Below are 24540 nucleotides of genomic sequence, written 5' to 3' on the forward strand. Positions count from 1 at the left end.
GTTTTAAAATTAAAATTGTTTTCCAAAAATTCATATGTATTTTTATTTAAAAAAAAAGTTCAAAATACTTTTTTGTTTGAAAAATCAATTTTTTGAAAACGGACAAATGAAAAAATTATATTCTCCTCTGTTTTTTTTTTGTCTTATTATTAATTTCTTTTTTATTGAATACCAATTTTTTTTTTTTTAATTTTTTATAGGTAAAGTATAGGTAGCACATAAAAAAGAAACTAGGTAGGTATTAAAAAAAAAAACGACTCTAAAAATTCTTTTCCTAAAAATTCTTTGTTATAAGGAGAAAAATTATTTTAATGGTATACTTCGTTTTGGAGGTGAAAACCATTTAAAGAGATGTTTTTGTAATTTGAAACCAAATTTACAAAATCTAGAAAAGAGAGAAAAACAAAAATTTGGTCTTTGAAGGAATTCGTAGTCATCTTTCTTCTAATAGAAGTAAGTAGATAAAAAGACTAAAACCCCGATTGTGAGCTCAATTATAGTTTTTTTTTCTTGAAATTTTATTTTAAACAGGGTAATCTAGCTAGAGAAGTGCACAGTTTCCAAATTTTGTCTTCTACCTCAAAAAGGTCCACACTTGTATGGGAAAAATAAAACTTTCAAAAAGTTGTTGGACTACCCTCAAGTCTGGTTCCAAATCCTATTGCTATTAGTATCATAATGTTGCATTTTCAGCCTACAATCTTACATATAGAAGGGAGTGCTGATCAATATTTTCTGTTAAGAATTTTTGTTTAGTTCTTTATTGGCTTAGTCAACAACACAAATGGTTGTTTGTTGAGATACAGAGATTTTTATTTTCACTTTTAGACCGAGAGCCCAGAGCAGATTTTGGGAGTTTTTGGATAACCGAAAATGGGTCATATGTACATATGTGTAGGTAATAGCGTCCTGATGAAGAATTCGAAAGTCTGGCAGGTTTATTTCACGGCATTCTATGGTTTATGGGGAGTTGAAAAATGCATTTTTTACAATTTTTGTGTCGAGTATATAACCACTTAAATTCATATAGAGCCGATAAAGGGCGATACCTTGATTGCAAAAAGTTCGGTCCCAGACGTTTTATTCGCGGCATTACCCTTGCCAGACGTCCTTTAAATAAACCTGCCAGACTTTCGAATTCTTCATCAGGACGCTATTACCTACACATACACATGACCCATTTTCGGTTATCCAAAAACTCCCAAAATCTGCTCTGGGCTCTTAGACTATTTTTATTTTTTAATTATTATTATTAATTTTTTCTCACATTTTTCAAATAAAATATTAAGTGTGTGTATTATAAAGACAACTTAAATTTAAATAAAATATTTACTCTTCAAAGAAGCTAAAATAACAAAACAAGATTAAGTACACTTTTTTCAAAAACCTAAACATTGAACAGTTATCAGCACCCTCTTGTGTTTAAGATAGCGACTTTGAGATTTCAGAATTTTAATGCTATAGATAAGTGGAAAACATTTTGCGGCTGGCTCAACCGATTAAACTGCACAGCAAAATTAAACTCATATAATAAAAAAGATATTGGAAAGATTTAAACTGATTTTCATAGAAGAAAAACAGTTCTTATATAAAACATCATAGCATAACCTCAAAAACACGTGTTTTCGAAAATTCTAACCTCAATATTTCAAGAACTAAGACTGAGAGAATATTTCTGACTTTATATTCGAGTTAAGCACACCAAAAACTATTGGAAAAGTATTAGTTTGGTTTATTCATAATAAAAATAGTCAAACTTTAGTAACCATAGCTATCAGCCAAAAAATGTGTTTTTTGCATTTTTCTAATGGCAATATCTCAAAAAACTACCTATAGCTGATAGAATATTTCTGACCCCGGATTCGAGTTCAGCATACCAAAAACCCTTGGAAAAGTATTCTATATTTTATTCATCAGAAAATTTGTTGTGCAGTGTTATAGAAAAAATATTTTTCGGACCACCCCAATGTATGTCCATTAGGGTGGTCCGAAAAATCATCTTTAATGGACTCTTTAAAGATTTTCTATTGGATATGCTTCCAAGTCCTCAAACATTTAAAAAAACTGACTTGAATTGCTCATTTTCTTGCTGAAAGTCATGATATATTGTAGATCTTGTTTAACAAGTTTCCTAAGAGTTACTCTTTATTGGCTGAATTTCTCAGTTGTCTTTAGTCATGACAAGTGAAAACAAAAACTATATAGCTACATCGCTAACTCTGTATAAATTATGTATAGTTATAAAAATTTTTTTCGACAGAATTTTCTTTTTTTATTGTACAAGAATTATTGGTTAATAACTTTTAAAAACGTTATATTTTGTTTGCATAAAATTTGGGGCATAATCACCCAAATTCGAGATAAGTTTAACTTTGATAATAAATTAAGCGAAAAATGGTTTGAGGTGTTTTTGTACAACTGTGAACAATTGTTTCAATGTTTCCTGCATGACTTTTGGTTTTTTTATTTGATTTTTTTTGTTTGACACGAAACCAAAACCAATTAAAGAGCCAGTAAAAAGTTAGAAGTAAAAACCCAATTTTTGAATCTCTAATATTTTTTTAGGAGGGTTACGTTTAAGGATCCCCTGGACGATTTTTCATTTTTTGTACACTTTTTACAAATGCACATAGGTACCTTCTTTAATGAGCCACTCTTTCATATAATTAAAAAAAAAATCGGAAATTTAATTTGAATCTCTTCTTCAGCTGTTGTTATCTATATATCATATCGAAATGCAATTTGTTACGAGCGAGCGTCAGCTTGACGTAAATCACCACGTAACAAGTCACACGAATAAAATTGTTTTGACGATAAAACTTGAAAAACAATTGTTGACAATTTTCTCCCATGAACCAAAAGAATCTTTGTTCTTTTAAAACTCAAACAAAGTACGAATAAATCTTTTTTTTTTTTTTCAAAAATAAACAACTCGAAAATAGAACAAAGAAAAATAATTACAAAAAAAAAAAAAAGCAGATGCAATAGATTTCTATCTATTTTTCGCACAATTGCACGCACCATTACGCAATTTAAATATGTTCTTCCGAAATTAGAAAAAACCTCTTTATAACACATGTAGCTATATGAGTAGGTAAGACCATTTCTCTCTGGTAAAAAAACCTCAAAGATACTTCGAGTTTTATTCACAATTATCACACAATTACCTACTGCATTTGTTCGATCAATCGAAATGTCAACGATGTACCTACCTATTCTATAGAAAAAAAAATACTTTGCCAAAAATAAATTTTTAATAAATAAGAAAATAAAAAATCAATTTAATTTGAAAACTATTGCGAAATTTCACATATGTGAGGACATCAGCCTTTGACATAAAAAAGGGACAGCAACAAATTATATTGGATCTTTGCCAAAATTCGCGCGTGCAAATTTATACTGAAAAGTTGATTGTAAGTGTGGTATTTTTAATTTGGGCATCAATCCCATTCGATCGGCCAATTTTTTGTTGTTGTTGCTAAAATGCGTTTAGTTTTGGTGTTTACTTTTTGTCTTCACAAAAAGATTTATATTTTAAATTAATAAATGTAGAAAAATATTCGTACAATAAATATTCGTTTAAACAATAAATTCAAGTTCTAAATTGAGCAAACATCATGTCTAAAAAAGAAGCCAAAATTTTGTTTAGCCTCAAGGAATTATAACGAAAAGATTTGACGTTAAATATTTTATTCACAAGGCCTACCAATAGGATAGACTGCAACTTTGTGGTGCACAATGCTTTTGAGAATCGTTAAGTCTCTTTTTTTTTTCTTAAATTTTAATTATTAAAAATTTAAAAAAATTAATTCATATTTTTCTTATATTTTTTTTAAGTCATAAAAACAAGACTGTCCGACCTAGATGCTTTATGTATCTTAAAAAGTTTTTAATTATAATTCTTTGTTCCTATTTTTCATCATTGACAAAATTAATTTTGTCCAAGTAAACAAAGGTGATTTCTTTCTTTCTAGTAAACATTGAACTCGTGGTTCTGTTTTGTTTTTTGTTTTTATTTCCTTCTTGATGGATAATAATTTATTTTTCCTCTTGTGGAAAATATCAGTGACATTTTCCTGTTTTTTTTTGTAGTAAAAGCTTTTGCAGCTCCGCCTTTGGACAAGTGCCAAATTAAATTTATGGATGTAGATATGCATCATATTAAATACGTAAAACTCCAAGTTTACATTAAAAAGATTTTTTTGTGCAGTCAATTACGACCTTAGCACCATCCGTATATAAGTGGGAATTATTCTTACATTTACAAATAATAATGATACACATGCGAGTACAAATAAGTAAACAAGAATAATTATTTCTGATTTCATTTTTAATTATACAGAAAAATATAATTAAAAGTTGATGTTTTTCGAGAATTAGTAAGTGGAAAATTTGCAGACGCCAAACTGTCTGTATTCGAAATAAAAAAAAAAAACACATGGATTATTTTAGAGAACAGACGTCACACGTTATACAGTGTACTGTTTTTATGAAAAACGAAAATTAATTTGAATTATATTTCTTATGAAATTAGGATCCTTTGGATGATCTGAAATATCTCTGTAATTTTGCACTTAAAAAAATTCAAACATAAAAATAAAAATTCTTTTCAAACAATAAATTTTAATAAATTTAATAGTCAAATTAGGTTTTGACATGGATAAAAATTTAAAAAAATGGGTTCTCCAAGTTCATCGGTCTGACTACAGCCTAAACGGATAGGTACACCGATTAACATCAAACTTTATAGGTACATAGAGTCTCCAGACTCCAGAGTGGTTTTTCGAATTAATATTTTTGGATCAATTATAACGGAACCTTTAAACAATTTTGGAGGAAATTAATTTTTTTTCGTTAAAAAAAAATTAAAAAATTAGTTTTTAGAAATGATCTAAGTTCCTACCTATCTTTAAATAATTTTTTTTTTTTTGAAAATTATTATTATCTAAGGGTACCCCTACCACAGAACGGTTTTTTGTATCTAAATTTTCTTCTAAAGGACAAAATGAATTTCAAAAATTTTTGTTAAGTATGCAAAAGTGTTAACATTTTTATGTGTAGATATTACAAATCAAAAATAATTTTTTGAAAAAAATATTTTTTGGATTCAAAAAATTGATTTATTTTTTTTTGAAAAAATCAAATTTTCGAAAAAGGGGCATTGAATTTTTTTAAATTTTGGTTTAAGATGTTGACTACTAATTTTTTCAAAATGGCACAAAAAAAAACTTTTTTTTAAATTTAATTCTTTATACACTTACAATCTCAAATTTACAATTTTATTTGTATCTGAAATTCGAACAAGGTTAGAAGTGCGTCATATTAAAAAATTAAGCTCGTCAAGTTAAAAAAGTCAAGTGTATTATCGCACCTGTGAGCGCAAAACAACAGCACCGCCAAGACGCGACCAGAAGCAAAAAGATTCATAAACACGCTACAAGATACGAAAATAGGCTACAAGGTGACCATTCAACAAGTTAAGATGACAACGCTGAGTTCTTTACTTACCTACCGGTTGCCTGGAGCTGGCCTGCAATGTTCATTCTTGTAGAACAAACGGATAAATATAATCATTTTTAAATATAAAAGGTTGGTCTATCTTCTTTAGTTTATAAGGGTGGGCCAATTTTCTGAAAAAAAAAAATGTTTAAATAAAATATTTATAAAACAACGGCAACACTAAAAGTTCTTAATGGTGCCTTTTTCAAAAGCCAGAATTTTACAATTTATTTTTACTTTTTCAAAAAAATTGTTTTGAAATAATAGATTTCAAAATCAAAATTTGGGAAAAATAGTTTAAAAAAAAAAAAACATTCAATATGTACTCTTTTCTTCAAGACATGTGGATTTTAGTACCTACAAAGTTAAATCATAACAATAATTTCCCAAAAGCATAAAAAAGTCCTGTAGATATATCAAATTTACGATGCATAAATTTGTGCTTATATTTGGACATTAAAACGGCCTTATTTCAAAACATGCATTTAAAATAACATTTTATGAAAAACGTGTTTAGGGTAATTCCATGAAAAAGTGGACACGAATTTTGAACAAATTATGCAGTCTTTTTTACTTTTTTTATTAGCAAATTACTATTTACAAACGGCAACTCTTTATGCAAGTTGCAAGAAAAGATTCTTTGTTGTATTCCCTTATGGATAGACATTAAATTCAGGGAGTTTAATAATCTTAAAGCATTTTTATAGTATAAGCTTGCCAACAACAGAAGAATTTCACATGAAAATGACGGAAAAACAAGCAAACTGAAAATATGATGAGTCTAATAGTGACGATGACAATATCCCCCCGTGAGTGCTAAAAAAAGCTTGTAATTTTTTATATATGGAATCTTCATTAAAAACAAATAAAGATTGTTAATTTCACATAAAAACTTCATACTGTCGGACTCTTAAAATTCGTGTCCGATTTTTGTAACGTGAGTTACCATCAAACTTTTATTTTTCCCAAGCAAATGTTAAAAATAAAGACAATTTTTTTAGTTAATTATGAAAGTAATAGTTATGCTCCATTCATGGATAGTAATTTCGTATCAATTTACATTAAAATTGAAAAAAAAAAATTATTTATGTGTTGGAAATTTTTGTGAATGTAACGTGAGTTACCATGGAATTGCCGTTTAGTTATAAAATATTAAAAAAATTAAAGGAAAACTCAACTTCGAATTTCAAATATTTTAGCACTATTCACAAAGAAAACTATTTATTAGGCTCAGGATTTGAGTACCTATACATAAGAATAATTGGTTCGAGATTTTCTTGAACAAATTATTTTTATTTTAGATAAAAATGCACATCCACCGGCATACTTAGGGTTTTTAAAATAATACTTGCTTTGAAATCTTGTAGACAGTTAATTTTTCTCAAAAACTTAAAATTTTTTTTTAGTTTTTAGATTGAGGTATACAAAAAAATTAGTAAATACTATCATTTAATTTCTTATAGGTACGTTCACATTGTAATCTAAAAATAACTTCTTTGGAATTATTACGGCAAATAAACTGTAAATAATGTGTAAAGAAAACCAATTTGACGAATAATTTAAAAAAAAATTTGTGTCCTTGTATATTTCTAACCCAAACCATGAATGTGGAAAATTTTTGACATGATGTAGTCCGGAATTGATGGTTGTCAATTTCAAATAAATGAGCGGAATAAGGGGATGTGAAGTATGACTAATTCCTTACGATAGTTTTTAAGATATTAATTAAAAAAATCAAAGTTCAATAATATCGCAGCAATTGTATATTTTTCCTGTGCTATTAGTTTTGTTGTAGATGTTTTTGGGAAAAATAAACAATAAGTTACAGTTTTGTTTAGTTTATTTAAAACAAAATTTATTAACTAATCTCAGGCTGAAACCAAACTTATTACAATATTTTCAAATTATTTTTTACCCGAGTGAAAATATATATAATTTAATATTAATATAATAATTATAATTAACTATTTAGCAATTTTCGTTCCCTTTTATATTTTCACTTAAAACCTAAAAAATCCATCAATGTTCATAAAAATAATTGATATAAATTCTGTAAAGGCAAACAATTTTTTTTTTGTGTAACTATTATAATGAATCATAATATTTTCTGTATATAATAAAATTTTACTAAATATTACCACATCTTAATTTTATTTATATATTTTTTTTATATTTAATTCGACAGTAAATTACTTATTAATCTAACATACAATAATAATTATAATGTGAGTTTTTAGACAATATTTTCCTTGTGAAATGTTTTAGTGAGTAAAAATGCATCTTAACTCGTAGTTTTTAAATATATATTTTTTTATTCTACCGGAGTGACTTTCTTTTCATTTTAATATTTTATTATAGTTCAAACTTATACTCGTACAATATAATTCATTGGAATGCTACTCCTTGGGCATGTTGAAGACCAGTACACAAATATAGCATTATAACACTGAGGGCTTGAACTCGTTCTTCAGATTTACCCAAATCGAATGCTTTTCGTGCAAGTGCCTCTTTGCTATTCGGTGATATTGGTGCATCGGATTCTTGAATTTTTTCGTTACTCTGTGATCGTGTGCTGTCATTTGAAATTGATTTAATGATTGAACTTTCATTTGGATTGACTTCTAAAAGTTTTGAATGGTTGGATGTCTCACTATCTAAGGCCAATCGAAGTTTGGTAAGCTGTAGAAATGTTAGTTATGTTAAAGGGTTTCTCAATAATGTTTTGTTTGTCCACCTACCAACTCATTGATTTTGGACATTCTTTCAACAGAAGTTCGATCACCGAATAACTCCTTGCTGGCATCCTTTGCTAGTGTCATAACATCTTCATCTCGTCCTATATTAATAATAGGCTCAGTTATGCTATTTATCTGTTCGTTTGAGAGCTTTTCGAGGTCATTCGGAATGGACTCAAGTATTTGAGTGACAGTTATGAACGGACTTACTCCCTGGTTGACCAATGACTGCTTTCTGCTTTTATAAGGAAAATATTAAAAATAAATATAAACTTATTTTTATTATAGTGAATTTTAGAATAAGCTAATGGATTAGGAATTAAAAAAAAAATATTAAATGTTTAAAAATTTACATTTACAGAGTTGAACAAAAAAAAAAAAAAAAAATACAGTAGAAGCTTGATAAAGTGAGTCTCGTGTATATCAACTATCCAATATTGTGAACCACTCAAATTTTACACAGACTAGGCACTTTAAATAGTGAACTAAATTCGATATAAAAATTCGACAGAAAATGTTCCAGTTAAAAATAGGTTGTGAACAGGCCTTGTTTTAATTAGTTCACTTATATCGAGCGTCTACTGTAGTTCACAATATTATTAATATTATGGCAAAAAGTTTTGTAAGAAATTGAAAAGCGAAAGAAGATATGAAAATGTTAAAGTTCAGATTTAAATAAAATGTACGACGGCATAACCTAACCTATCAATAGTGGTGGATTTAAGTTAATTAAATTATTTTATAGTTTTTAGTGCGTGATGAAAACGTATTTTATGGCATTTCTGTTTTATTTTGCAAATTTTTTTCTGGAGTTTTTTTTTCAAATTTTAGCATGCTTAAAAGCTTTTGGCGTTTTTTCCAAAAAAAGATAAGGCGTACGTAATTTCTTCTATAACGTAATTACCGGGAACTCCTTGTTTGAAACAAGACTGGCTACCAAAATAGCGAGAAAACATTTACTTTAAAAAATAAAAACTTTCGGCTTCAATAAAGATGTATTACAGTGTTGTTATTGTTGCCGTATTCTGAACGTATATTTTGGTTTTTTCATTTTAAGGTAATGTTTTCAAAGACTGGATTATTTACCCAATTCGAATAGATTTTTTTCTCGTTCTGACCCAACTTACTTTTTATAGCATTTTTAACAAAAATCACTTACTTAATTTATTTTATTAAATTTTTTAAATTTATTGGTGTTGTAGAGGAGAACGGTAAATCTGACAGAAAAAACCATTACGATGATAGAGAACGCCAAAAAAGTGGGTCCCGGAAGTCAATCAGTCTGTATACGAAGCTACAGCCTAAACGGATGGACCGATTGATGTCAAACTTTATTGGCTTATTATTTGGCGACTCTCCAGATGGGTTTTTGGAATTAATTTTTTTGAATAAAAAATAACGGTACTTGTCATATACCGATTTTAGTTAAGTTATATGTAAGTTTTAAGACAAGGTCTGTCTTTCAATAAAAAAATTTTATTTTGAAAATCACAATTAACGGTACCTGAAATAGAACCGTTTTTTTTTTTTTTTTTTAAATCCGATTTACTCCGAAACTTATTATTCGATTTCAACGAAACTTTTTCTAAAAAAGCATACATATATTTTCGATATAAGCCAAAAATAAAATTAAAAAAAAAAAATAATTTTTGGATTTTTAAAAAAATTTTGAAATTTTTTTTTTTGAAAAATCAAATTTTCGAAAGCGGGACATTGAATTTTTTTGAAATTTAGTTTTCAGATGTTGTTTAGTGATTTTTATAAAATGGCATACCAATTTTATTTTAAAACTTTTTTTCCAAAAAATTATTTATAAAAAATTATTACATATTACAAGAGAAATTGTTTTTCATGGAAAAAATTTGAACAGCCTGATTTTTGGTATATGCTCCGTCCGAAAGGTCCGTTATAGGTTATCAAAGTCACATAGGTTTTCATCTTAAAAACAGTGGGCTTGAGCCAAAAAATATGTTGTAGCTGTGCTAATTTTAGGTACTATTTTTCTCTGAAGTTACCTAGTTATAGATTTAGGTACCTAAATAGAATTTCAAACTTTCAAAAATATGCAATTTTATTTAAAATTTATAAGAAACGAAATTGAGTGATACAAGAAAACTACTTTCAAAAGACAATTTGAAATAAAAGTAGTTTCTTTTTTTTGTCTTAAACCCACTATTTTGAAAGATACAAGCTTTTGTGAGTCTTGATATAATAAGATAATAACAAAACAACAGAAATTATTTTAGCCAATATTGCAATTGCGATGGTTGATATAATTGAAATAAAATAAAGAGCATTATATTTAAGCTTTAAAAATAATTAAATTACACAAATATTGTTAGTTATGTGATGTTAAAAAAAGTTTAATATGATTTTATTAAATGGAATAAATTTCAAAATTCGGGATTGTTTTTTTTTTCGTATAGGACAAATCATCATGAAAAAAACAGCCATCACAAGGTTCGATTATAGAATAAATTTCATTTTGAGTTCAGTTAATTTGAATGTTCATCTTTTGGAGTCAATTTTTGGTGATCATTGTTTTCTTAATTTTGTTTCTTTGGATGAAATTTTCTTATTGATTGTCCTTTGATGGGCAGCCCATGACGACATTTAGGAACTTTTATTATCTGTTATATATATTAAAGTTTGGTTTTGTGTACGTTCGCTAACCGGCCACACAGACTGACTCATTTTCTTAATTTTTTTTTGAAATCAAGGAGGCATAAGAGGAGAAGGTTTAAGGCAAAAAAAATTCAAGATTTTCTAGGGTAAATAGGGTAAATAGGGGTAACACGACATTAAAAAAGGGGCTATTTTCTAAACGGTAAGTCGTAAAGAGTTGACTTTTTTTTTAAATGATAGACAAATTTATTCAATAGTTAAAAAAGGTATTGAAAAAATTCAAAAAAATTTCAAAACCAAGTTGTGAGGGTTTTTTTGCAGTCATAGACCTTCGACAAAAGACTAATTAGAGGTATGCAAAAATTTTGCACAGAAATTTGAGTTACACCATGAGAAAGATATTTAAAAAAAAAATTAGGGGTCTTAAACGGATTTTTTTCATAGGCCCTGCATTTTGAAATAAAAATTTTTGAAAAACAACCTAATTTTTAGGGACATTTTTGAGTAGTCTTTTATTTTTTTGGAATTTTTAAAAGTCTGCAAAAAATCTCAAATTTATAGGAAATATAGGTTTTAATCATGCGCATGCATGTACAAACTTTTGAATTTTTAAATCGATTTTTGACCGAATAACGGGAAAAACAATTTTTTTTTGTCCCAAGTTTTTTGGCCGTTTTTTATTTTTATCTTTTTTTCTTCAATAGATAAATGAATGAAATTTATAGTGTAGATAGATAATGGGCAAGACTATATTTGTACATAGTTTCAATTAATTTTGTAATGACAAATTTGAAATAACGGTAAAATAAAACTCTATTTTTCAACACGTTACATCTTTTGATCTGGAGCTTACAAAAATTTGATTTATCTTTATTGAGCATCCTGATAATATTACCTTTCATTTGATATATCACACATAACGCTACATTGACTACAAGCTTCACAATGGTAAATTAAAAAACTTAAAAAACGTTTTTAACATAGGCCACTTTTTTTTAAATTTTAAAAGTGAAAAAATTAATTGGACGAACTTTTCAAGTTTTGATTTCCTTTTTGTATTGGGAATTATGACAAATTAGAAAGTCGAAAATAAAAATAAATACAAGAAATGGCGGAACGAAGTCCGCCGGGTCAGCTAGTACCTACATATATTTAGTGATTTGTTGAGTTAAAGGATTTATAAAAGACAATAATTGCAAAAGAAGTTCCAAACGCTTAAATGCCTTCAAAATCAAGGGACAAATTTTTGAAAAATGAATAAAAAAGTGCAAAAAAGGTCTCAGCTTTAGGTAATTTTTTATAAAAGCTATAAAAGAGAAAAAAAAAAATGTGCGCTTTGTACATTATTCAAAGAAGTTCTTTTAAAATATTTTTAATGCTACTAAAAAATACACACAAATCGCACAAAAATCTAGATGACATTAGTTCAAATCGGCTGAAAAAATAGAAAAGTCGTATTAAGTACGTCTTAGCTTAAAATAGTGTTGTTGTACATAAAAACAATAGTTTCTCACATATCTAAATTAGGCTTTTCAAATTAAACATAAACAAATCAATACTTTTACCCTACCTTGGACTATGTTGCGGACTTGGTGGTAAACTTTTACTATTCTGACTCAACGACGATGATATCCCAGGTATTGCCAAATTATTAGCCGAATTAACACGTTTCAATCCTTGTGCAATGAGACCTGTTAAACTTTGACGATGAACTACTGGTTCTGTGCTAGTTTTTGTATCAATCAATTTTTGTTGTTCTTCTTCGGAAGGTTCATCAATACTTGTTGTTGCTGTTGATGATGGAGCTTCAGTTACAGTAAATTCAGGTTGTTGGGCTGTAGTCGAAATAGTATTTAAAACTCCTGAACAATCAACTGGACCACAAACTGTTGAATTTTGACACTTTGTTATGCATTTTTTATGGCATGTCATTGAACAATCACGACATTGGACGGCATCTTTAAGCCAAATTTTCTTTCCGCAAAAATCACACTGTGTCGCACGATGGAAATGAGTGCGAACAAAATTGTGCGTTTTAGGCGATGATGCAGCAGTTGTGGCTTCAGACTTTTCAATTTCTTCCAATTTTTCTGAGGAACTTCTAAAAATTGATCAAAATTTTGGATTAATTTTAGTTTTGGACAAAAGAAGTAAAAATTTACTTGGCCTTTAATGGTTTCTTCACAATTTCACCCTGAATCGGATTTCCGTCCCATGAAAAGGCCATGAGAATATCTCCAAAACACATATTTGGATTAAATCCTGACATCGACGATAGATCGTGAGCTTTTCTGCAAAGAAAATTAAAATTTTTTAGGGATTGTTTCGGACCGAATTTTAAAAACTTACAAATCTTGCTGAACTGGGGGTACAAGGTGATATGTCTTCATCATCTCAATTAAGCTTGTCTCCATGCACTCGCCAATAACACTTTTAACTGGAATGTTTAAAAATCCTAGAAGAACGCTGTCTCCAGTGCATTTGCCATAGACACAGAGATTCAAATACTTGCAATTTGAATTCAGTTTGAAACGACAAATGTCGTCCATATGGATAAGATTGTCGATAGAGCAATCAATAGTTGAATGTTGTTGGTAGTGTTCGACATCCATGACTTCACTTCGTACTGGGGGAATTGCAATTGGAGGCATTGAATTGCTTAGTGAATCTTCTCTAGCCCTTGTTTTACCAATTGATTTATTATCTTCTGCAGAAATGACAGAAGTGTCACTACTTTCTCGAGTAAGAGTCTTTTTAATAGCTTTGGCAATGAGTTTTGTCTTTTTAGGTGAATTAGTTGGTGTGTTCGAAATACTCGATTCACTCGAGGAATTGCTTCGAACTTGTCTTGGTAAGGGATTTCCAGTCAAAGGTGGCTGGCTTAGTAGTTCAACACCATGAGGTATTAGTTTAGGTGTGGGAGGAGGTTTTGGTTCACCAAGATCCTCGTAGACATCTAAATCTTCCAAAATAGCATCGTTACGTATAATTCCAGGTATTAAACGTTCAATTCGTAGGAAAAATACCGACTTGCTGAGAGCTTTGACAATTTTAGCGACCTGCTGAATAGAGTTAACTCTTGTTCCTTCAATCGAAATAAGTGTATCTCCGGATCGAAGTTGGGATTTAATTGCTGGAGTATTTGGTAGAACTGCTTCGATTTCAACATTATGTTCACCCTGTTTAAATAGGATACCGATTTGTTGATTTTTCGCCTTGTGTATTTCCACATCTATTGAAACAATAACATTTCGGTCATCTTTTTGTTTTGCTTCAACCCATGCTAAAGAAGCCATTGTCAAGGTGCAATAAACATCGGTAATAGTTGCATTGGGAATTAGCAGACGAGAAAGTTCAGATATTTTAACTTCTAATAAACCATTAGGTTGAATATCAGCATCGATTTCTTCATCGTTTTCTTGGAAAAACGGTTTATATCGGAGTTTATGTTTTGGTAGAGTGTGTTTGCGACGAACTGCTCTTCGAATTTGATTTGATATTAGACTACTGATATTGGATTGCATGTGACGGCCTTGAAATTTAGATTCAATACCTAAATCAAGTTCAGGATCACCAAGGAAACTTAGTGACCAATGGGTGTAGGGTTTTCTGGTAAATTGAAGTCTTGCCAATCCAGATAATCGTTTAACTGGAAATGAGAGATTTTTTATGAATTATTGTAAACAAAAATATTTGAAGGTTGAAAATTCAAACCTTTTAATGTCAATGAAGCTTTTTTCCCCAAAACCATTACTGCATCAACTGCCATTCGAAAATTACCAGTGTATTTTATATCTAATTGCAAGTCTAAATTTTCAATACGACCTTCTGTTTCGTGAATATCCAAATCGTGAACGGTGAGTATTTTTATTTCTGGAAATTGGTCACCGAGATCAAGATCTTTGAGCTGTTGAAGAGAACATAAATTCAAATAAAAAACATTTTTTAATTTTTACATATTGGATTTGTGAAAAGGGGGGGACATGGGAGCATTTTTTTGATTTTTTGAAAGTCTGGAACATTTTAGAAGAGCCCTGGAACAACTTAAAAAATCGAAACAAGGGGGGGGGGATAATATATTTGTTTTTGGCCCCTAACTTTCGAAATATTGTACTTAGAGGTCCAAACAACTTTTTAAACCCGGAACAACTTTTTAAATTTCAATTAAAAAAAGGGGATGGGGCCAGGTCAAAAACGGTTTTTTTGGCTCTAAAACGCTCATTTTTAAAAATTTTTCAAACAAAATTCGGAACATTCCGGAACAAATCAAAAACAACCTAGAACAACTTTCAAAAATACTAATTTCAAAAAAAAGGGGGCTAACTTCACACACTCCATGTTATAATAAAAGTTAGGCAGGCTGGTTTTGGAATGAAAAATATCACTAGTGTTTTATACATCAGACAGATAGACACATTATGTACATTTACTTAAAAAAGTGAAAGTACTATAGCCATTCATTGTCTATTGTATAAAAAACCGTTTTACGAAACAAACTGTCCCCTATTGTAAGTGTCTCTCATTTACCACGACAACATGTGGGCAATTCAATCAGAGAACATTATATTCTAATGGGGTTGCGCACTCAATTGCATCGGGATTAATGAGGTTACATAATAATAAAATTTTGTTTAGGTTTATAAAAGCATTGGACTTCTTAAAACATCATTACATGCGATATAGTTTAAGTATGTACAAAATTATGCATTTGTAAAAAGATAACAAAAAAATGTGGAAAGATTGGATCCCGCTAGTTCGTCTGTTTGTCTGTCTATCAGTAAGGCTGTGTATCTGCCTAAGAAGCAACAGCCTTAAACTTGTTGTAGGCAAGTGATTCATTCCAAACTTTAATGCATTGTTTTTATTTTATAAACTTATGAAATTTTTTGGTGAAGGTGTAAGATAAATCAAGGACAATGGATCCATAAAGTACTTAAAAATTTTTTTTTGTGAAAGGGTGTTTATTTTTTGTGAAAACCACAAATACTAGGACAAAAATGTTACCCCATTGAAAATTGGTACAACTGTTTAATTTAATAATGTTTTATTTAATAACAGAAAGCAGGAATCTAAGAGGTTTATAAAAATATTTTTATTGAAAGGGTGTTTTTTTTGGTACCTAATTAAATAAAATCCAGGATAAGTCCGATAAAATCAGGTACCATTATGAAATTTATTGAAAATGTTGTCTTTCCCATCGGAATCACGATTAAAATAAGTTAATACATTTTTTTTCATGTGAAAGGGTGTTTTTTTTTGCTTGTAGTGAAAATTTGGGTATGGAAAAAGTTAGTAATAACAGTGGTATCCTATTGAAATTCAGCAATTATGTTACTTTTGACATTAGAAACAAGAATCTAAAGTGTCTATAAGAATAAAAGGTTGTTTGTGTATTTTACTAAAACAAAATTGATGGAACACCCTAATTAAATTGTGTAAAAAGTTACATTTGCATGAGATGTAAAATGTCACCAATTTTCCCAAGATTTCGTGTTTATTTCAAAAAAAAAAGTTTCTTCCTTTCCTTTTTACTTTTTTTTTTTTTTTTGAAAAATCAAGTTTTTGAAAACGTGTTGGTGACAAATTTTGGAATTTCGTTTTTATTTGTAAATTAATTATTTCTTCAAAATGGAATACCAACTTTTTTTTGAAAAATGTTAGAAAATTTTTATAATAAAAAACTATTAAAAAAAAAGATCTAACGATTTTCGAAATTTTTTTTTTCTAAAAATTCTTTTTTTATGCAAGAAATCAAGGAAATGCTAACGGAGTTACGAATCCCAGAGTTACCGGCGACAGAGTTACGAGCGTCAAAGTTACGCGAAACCGAAGTTACGAAAAACTAGAGTTACGAATTCTAAAGTTATGTTAAGCTATGACATGTGATTTTTGGGTTGGCAACAATTGCGAGGAACGATATGGAATTATGGAAACATAAATAAAAGAATATTGATACGTAGGTGCAATATTAGTTGGACAAACAAGAAGTTAATTTCAATTATGTCCCCCAAACTTACATAAGTTAAGTATACATATGTTTTTTTCTATTTCAACGTTTTTGGGATCTTCTCACAAAAACAAAACCATATATGTATATCTATACCTATCCAATCAAAATTTTACAAGATTAAATAACACCCATTTTCGCTTTAACAAATGTTAATCTCTTGTTTGTATTTCCATAATTCCATATCGTTCCTCGCAATTGTTGCCAACCCAAAACTCATGTCATAGCTTAACATAACTTTAGAATTCGTAACTCTAGTTTTTCGTAACTTCGGTTTCGCGTAACTTTGACGCTCGTAACTCTGTCGCCGGTAACTCTGGGATTCGTAACTTCGTCGGTTTCCCGCTTTAACATTGGAGCAACTTTTACGATAAGAACAAGTACGTTTGACTGCAGTCGTGAATTTTATTTTATAAAAAGTTTATATAAAAAATGTTTGAATTTCACTTAGCTTTCGAGATATGTATATTTAAAGTATACTTTTAGAAACCCTGGTCGAAACCCAAGCTGTCCAGAATCTATAACTAATTATCTTACAAACCAATTAAATTAAATAAGATTTTCTTTGAATGTCTTTCAAAAAATTTGTACGAACAGATCAAAACATAGTACGTTATTCCAAAAATCAAACATCCATCCTTTAAGTTCCTTTGATCCCTCCAGACATCAAGCTTTCTTCTCTTCTTTTAACCATTTGAATCAATTTCATTTCCAGATACTGAGAGTAAAAAAGTTCCTATGTAAAAAATAAACATGCATATTACATTTTAAAACATTTTTCCGATGCAATATCGATCCAATTTTTTTTTTTTTTTTTTGAAGGCCTCAATGTGTATTATTGTGTCCGTTATTTCCCAAAGTGATGTTTTCGGGGGAGACACCCCCCAGATCAAAAGTTTGGGACCTAAATAAGGGGAATTTAGCAAACAAAAATTTTTTAGAGGTCAGGTTAATACTACAAATTTGTATGGGAAATTTTTAAATTTTACATAAAATTTTTTTTCTCTCGAGTTAAACCATCTTTTTTTAAAATGTTTGTTGATTCTGGTTAAAAAATAGTTTCTTTAAAAGATCACATTCAAAATTCCCCGTAAAAAATTTTTTTTATATTTTATTTCGGTTTTTGAAATTATTAGCTGTTTTCGTGGTTTTTGCTTTTACGTTTTATTTTATTCTTCTTAAAGTACACCACTAATCACAAAATTTTAAATGCAGTTTTATTGGTTTTTAACCCTTTCGGACCCAGCGTTACTCTCATGTAACCTTTTTTTAAAAATTCGTAAAAAATATTAAATTAAACAATTTTTTAGGTAACGATTGAAAGATAATAATGCCTAGTTACTGGATTATTACAAAAAGTTAGTCAAATATCATACCTTTAATTTTTTTTTATCGAGAAAGGGACTGAAATTCACATTTTTGTTTATTATGTTCATAATTTTGAAAAAAAGATATACAAAATGTTAATGCTGAAAGTGTTTTGCTTTTTTGCTTAGAAGAAGTAGCATACATTATAGTTTCATAAAAAGTTATTTTCTCAGTTCTCCAAATTTTTTTGGTGGTCATAGGCAGTGCATGTTACTTACATGTAACATGAGAAAAACCCATTATTTTTGCTATTTATTATTTTGGAAAATAACTTTTTGCTATTCATATTTCTTAGTTGTGATGTTTTTGACCCGATAATACCGAAAAAAAACATTTTTTAATATTGATTTTCATAGCCTGGGTTCGAAAGGGTTAATTTTTTTCAAATATTGCATTCAAAAATGTGTGTATAAATCAAAAAATTTAATTTTTTTAAATTTTTATTTGAAATTTTTGCCGTTTTTATACGTTTAAATTAATTTTTTCCGAAAATTAAAAAATTAATTTAACGGGAAATTTTGAATGTGATCTTTTAAAGAAACTATTTTCTAACCAGAATCAACAAACATTTTGAAAATAGATGATTTAACCCGAGAGAAAAAAAATTTTATGTAAAAGTTAAAAATTTCCCATACAAATTTGTATATTATGGAAAGTATGAACCTAGGCACGGGTTAATGACCTCTAAAATTTTTTTTTTTTGCTAAATTCCCCTTATTTAGGTCCTAAACTTTCGATCTGGGGGGTGTCTCCCCCGAAAACATCACTTTGGGAAATAACGGACACCCTAATGTGTATAAGAAAATCAAAAACTTTTCCTTTTCCTAAAAGTCAAAGTAAACAAAATATCCCTTACAACCTGTTTAAGTATTTAGGCTCCTACACTGTTCAAAGTTTGCTTATTTGGTAAAGTTTGCTTAAATTTTCTTGTGTTGTAGGTAAAATGGTACCTATATGATTATTTAAAAATTCTAATAAATGTTGAAAACCTAATTTGTCACAAAGTAAAGGAATCCTAGTTCGTTATTTATGTGCAAACTTGTGAGGTTTCTGCCATAAAAAATATTCACACACGTATTAAATTATACATTTCCTAGTATTCATCAAATATGCAACAGGAATATCAAATAGAGATAAAAATATAAACAACATTCCACACCGTCAAGTTCCTAATATAACCTCTCAAAGAAACTAGAACACCCGCCAGAGCGATAAGGAATAGGTACAAAAAAAAAACATTCAATAGGTAAACATCCAATTCAAATCAATCTGCATTTCTACAATATTTCATGGAATATCCTTTTTTTTTTAAATCCCTCCCACAACACGATAATGATGAAGCCATACTAAGCCGTAAGGACAAAATGAAAAAAAAAAAAAAACCATAAAACCACTCAAGACGTATTTAATACGAGTGGTTTTTGTACAGATGTAAATGAAAAAGAGCCACCATTGAGTGCGTCCTTAATGCGACTTAAAAAAAAAAAAAAAAAAAAACTTATCCAAGCCCTATCTCTATAATGTTACACTTACCGTCAACTTATCGAATAATTTGCCTGTAGTGGTCTTCGTAACCAATTCATCCAGTTCCAACGAAAGCTTCCGGTAGAACCACTTCCGTACTCTGCTGGTGTGCTTCAATTCATGGAATAGGAATTGCATTATCAAATTGAGTGCCATCAGGGGGGATTTACTTTCAGGATCAAATTTTGTTGCATTTTCGTGTATATCCTTTTGAGGTGTGTTTTTTTTTTTTTTGATGAGAATATATTAAGCAATGGGGGGGCAATTGATGATGGTTGTTGTATTCGATTACGAACCATAGAAGAGAATATACATAAACAAAATATTAGTTTGTTGTTCAAGTAGATGGGTAATTTTATTATTCTTTTGAAGACGCAATTTTATTAGATGTATCCTATACATACCTCAGGCAGTGCATATTTTTCATTAAAATCCTTTTGTTCATTGCTAGTTTGTGGCATATCGCAAAAACGAACATAAATATAATATTGAACAATCAGCATTAGAACAGCTCCAATCACCACCGATATAAAGCCAAACAACAAAAGGCTGGTCAAATCCATTTTTAATAAACTTAGAAAGGTACTCCTTTGCTTGCAGTCCCCAAAAAAACTTACTTTGTATACCGAAAAATTTTCACAGATTATATTTTGTTCACTTGGAAAGGGCGTGGGAAAGGAAGCTATAATGGCTTGAGGGTAGATTTATTTCTTTATTGCTTTCCCTTTTTTTTTAAATCACGGCCATTACTAATCTATATCCAGAGATTTGTGTTTTATACGAAAGAAAGTTCTTCTTGATTTCTGATATTTTACAGGCACATTTTTTGTTGTAATTTTTGTTATGAGGGCAGATAGACACTTCTATACAAACCACAGAAAAAAAAATTAAAAAAAAAAAAAAAAACACTAATCTGACGAAACCATATTGGTATATGGCGGAAATAGCGATGCCCCCTGTTAGTGCGACAATAGGCGAGTTTCTGATAAGTTTTTCAATGAACAACAGCGAGTGGATTGTTTGGCGTTTGTTAGAAAAATCAATTTCGGCGCAGGAGTTCGCAATTTGTTGTAACAGCTGTTTTTAGTTTGTAAATAAAGTGCACAGCCGAGTGCGATGAATTTTATTGTTTTCTGTATTAAAAAAGAGGTGGGTGGAAAATTTACGTTCAGAATCGTTAGGTTGAGGTTAGGAAATCCTTTTCTTGTAATTTTCTATGTGTATATTGCATAAAAGAATAATTTTTTTGAGCACTCAGTCAAAAATTATTGTCAATTTGTTTAATAAATAAATATTCAAATATTTTTGTTGCCTAATTTATGCACACTCCATTAAATTAAAAGTCTCCATTAAAAACTAAAAACTGTCCAATCGCATGCAAATTTTAAAATTTCCCCTTTTCAATGACGGCTTTAAATTTAATAAATTGGGTCTAAGAGCATGACTGAAGAATAATGAAACAAAAATAAAAATAAATAAAATTTAGGCCCAATTTATTTACACTCTATTAAATTTAAAGCCGCCATTTAAAATGGAAAATTTTATATTCGTAGTTATGCGATTTGACAGATTTTCAATTTTTTAATGGTGACTTTAAATACAAAGGAGAGTGAATAAATTGGACCTTAAAGCATTTGCTAAAACATTTTTATGACTATCAGGAATGTTTTGGAGATCCTTCTTCTTTTTGTGCAAATCTCGCAGGTATATCCATTTTGAATACTTTGTCAAATTTATATAGCAAAATAGGACCTTAATCTGATGATTTGGCGTGTAATTTACATGCATTTGTGTGTTATTATTATTATTTTGTTTACCCAACTCAACTAAGGGATGAATAAATTGTGGATGGCATTGTCTCAATGTATTTATGTCAAATAATCATTGGAATGTAAAATAATGTAATATTACAATAACAAAAAAATCTATCTTATTAAGATTTAAATTGTAACAACATATAGGAGAAAATGTCATTCTCATAATGACATAGTTTGGCAACGTTTATACCAACAAGTATGTAATAAAAGTATCCCAACCTATATGTTAGGTTATAGGTTGAACATTTTTTAATTCAACTAAATGACGGTTTGCAATTTTGTTTAATTATTCATTGTTTACAAAAAAACAAAAAATAAAAAAAAATAAATCAGGTCACTTCGTATATTTATTTAAGGTGATGGTTGTTTTGTAGTATGTTTAATTACCTATATGCAATTAATAGCAATTTTAAATAAATTATTTTAAAGAAAAGATGCCTATTAAATACATATGTATGTATTTGTATATACAGGGTGTCCCACAGTAACCGCCCCAAATTAAAACCATGGATACCTGAGGCCATTTAAAGTCGAAAAACTTAAGAGGTAATTTTCTCGTTTTCGTCCCGTTTTCGAGTTACCACGGTTTTTATTGTCCTTTAACTGGCCTCATCTTTGCCAAACTACGTTTGATTTGAAAGATTTTTTTTTCAACCTATCAAGAATTTATTACAGTTTAAGTTTGTCTCAAAACTTTTTTTTTCTGCGGACAACCGTTTCTCCACAATTTTGCATCAAACACAATTTTCTTCGATTTTTAAATTGTTTTTTACACTTTCAAATCATTTAAGTTAAAAAAACACGTTTCGACTTTAAATGGCCTCAGGAATCCATGGTTTTAATTTGGGGCGGTGACTGTGGGACACCCTGTATTTATTTATTTTATTTTAGGATTTCAAACATTTGGTTGGTTCGATTTATACTGGAAATAGTAACCTTAGCTGTTTCAAACTTTGTTTAACTTAATTATGTTATTAGAAATAAGCAGATTTAAAGTGAAATATAATTTAATACCTAAAGAACTCATAATTCTCATCATTCCATGTGTTACTGTAAATATCAACAAAATCAGTAGGTAGATACACGTGTTCAAAATGTAGACCAATGTACAAATGGAAATGGAATGGAAAATCAACACAAACTTTAAGAGTGTAACGAAGCGTTACATTTCTCTTGTGTATACCCATGGACTATATATAAACACCGCTTCAATTTTACAACTGGCCGCAGGGACTATTAATAATCTTTTTTTATCAAAAAACAAAACCGACTTCCATGGATCAAAACTGGGTTTTATGGTTTTTCTAATAATTCCTATGGCTATAACTGAACGAAATTGAAAAGGAACCACATTGGCCACCAGCTTTCCAATACAAAAATAATTATCAAAATTGGTCCACTCAGTCCAAAGTTATGAGGTAACAAACATAAAAAAAAAAATACAGGCTAATTGAATACCTCCTCCTTTTTAGAAGTCGGTAAAAAACATAAAACCGCACCGCCCAGACTATGTACCGCACAAACCATCACCACAGACCACAACACCATCGACAACAACAAATTACTGCATACAATATTTATATATGAAATTGTGTACTTTATTTTTTATAATTCACATTTAGTATAAGCTATTTTATTAGTATGTAGATGTATTATTTTCAAAGAAAATCCAGAATCGGCAACCTTCAATAATAAAGAAGTAGTTCTCCCGGCGCTACTAAAGTTGAATAGCAACTTGGTTATTGTGCCTAGAGGCTCAATTTTAATTAATTGTTCCGAATTTTGAAGCAAAAGTTTATTTAGTTTTTGATATAGATCTTTCACCCTCGTAAGGAGGCTGTGCATTAGGGACTAAAAGGAGCTTATTAGGTAGCGCTCTATTCACCCCCGCTAGGAGGTGTGCATTAGAATATTCCCCTTTCCCCCTCATCTTGAGTTTGAGCTGAATTCCCTTCACTTTGAGGCCGTGGATTTTCTGTAAAGAGCATGTTAGGTTATTACAACAAATTGTAAATTCTATAATACTTATTAAGAAATAATTATTAAGAAAGTAGTTAGTTGATTTTGTGAATAAATAACAGTATTGATAATTGGAAGAATTCGGTGTTTTTACTCTATCTGAGTTTTAGTTGCTTTTCTCAGGACGAACCCTGGATTCCGGCGAGCTTACCTCAGCCTTTGGAAATTAAGCATCACAAGAGTTTCTACTGAAAAGTTCGATTATATTAACTTGGAGATTAAATATTTGTAATCTGGAATTTTTTCAGTAAAAATTTAAAAAAAAAAAATAGAATATTTTTTTTTTTACAAGATTCCTCTATGAAAAATGCATAGGAAACTAAAATAAAATAGCGACACTATAGAGTTAAGCTACAGTTTCTAGTTTTCAGGAAAGTTCTTTTCTAGTCAATAACTAACATTTTTCGTAATAAGAGTTGGAAAAAAGAAAACAAAAATTTTTTTGAAGCACCCTAATGTATATACAAAGATGACATTTACGATAAGCTCGAAACTAGATTCCAACTAACTCATTTCACTGAAATAGCTCAATTGATTTTGTGAGCGAAGTGAGATGAGAAGGGGGAGTTGGCGAGTCGACTCACTTCACTCGCCAAAATAGTTGAATCTCGACACGGATCTACGATTTAGTTGTAAACTTTGTTTTTAGGCCGTGTGTGAAGTGCGGTAAATAGTTAACCCCTTGTAATTTTTTTGACACTATTGAGGTGAATACAAAATTTTCAGCTGTTAAAAATTTAATGGGCTCTGGGACCTGCTTAAATTAAGGTTAAATTTTTTTTTTTCAGATGGTTTTGTTTTGTTTTTTTTTTTTTTTTTGTTAAAAAGTAGTATCATGGCTGAAATTTTTTATTCACCTCAATAGCGTCAAAAATTTTACACGTGGTTAACTATTTAATGCAATTCACACACGGCCTTACTAAAATTATTAGGTATTATTTGTTTT

General features: G+C 29.4%; 1 protein-coding gene across 2 annotated transcripts; it reads right to left on the reverse strand.

The window, feature by feature from the left end:
• Positions 1-7785: 7785 nt before the first annotated feature.
• LOC129910865 (PDZ domain-containing protein 8) lies at positions 7786-20889 on the reverse strand. 2 transcript variants are annotated; one of them, XM_055988453.1, is made up of 9 exons: positions 20163-20889; positions 19768-19965; positions 14574-14766; positions 13209-14508; positions 13022-13150; positions 12430-12960; positions 12256-12294; positions 8238-8469; positions 7786-8178 (listed from the first exon to the last, which is right to left on the reverse strand). In XM_055988453.1, the coding sequence occupies exons 1-9, from the start codon at positions 20319-20321 to the stop codon at positions 7885-7887; spliced, it is 3075 nt and encodes a 1024-aa protein (XP_055844428.1). In that variant the 5' UTR covers positions 20322-20889; the 3' UTR covers positions 7786-7884. The 2 variants fall into 2 exon arrangements, with proteins under 2 accessions (XP_055844428.1, XP_055844429.1); XM_055988454.1 differs by lacking the exon at positions 12256-12294 and having other exon boundaries at positions 8238-8472; positions 20163-20887.
• Between the last annotated feature and the right edge of the window lie 3651 nt (positions 20890-24540).

This window comes from Episyrphus balteatus, chromosome 2, assembly GCF_945859705.1.
Source record: "Episyrphus balteatus chromosome 2, idEpiBalt1.1, whole genome shotgun sequence".
NCBI classification, from domain to species: domain Eukaryota; kingdom Metazoa; phylum Arthropoda; class Insecta; order Diptera; family Syrphidae; genus Episyrphus; species Episyrphus balteatus.

Bases quoted from the DNA above. Each gene is read 5' to 3' on its own strand.
- LOC129910865 (XM_055988453.1), bottom strand. From the start codon at position 20,321: ATGGATTTGACCAGCCTTTTGTTGTTTGGCTTTATATCGGTGGTGATT. The intron at 13,151-13,208 runs GTAAGTTTTTAA...TTTTCTTTGCAG, and splicing joins CCCCCAGTTCAGCAAGATTT to AAAAGCTCACGATCTATCGT. The intron at 12,961-13,021 runs GTAAATTTTTAC...ATCAATTTTTAG, and splicing joins AAGAAACCATTAAAGGCCAA to AAGTTCCTCAGAAAAATTGG.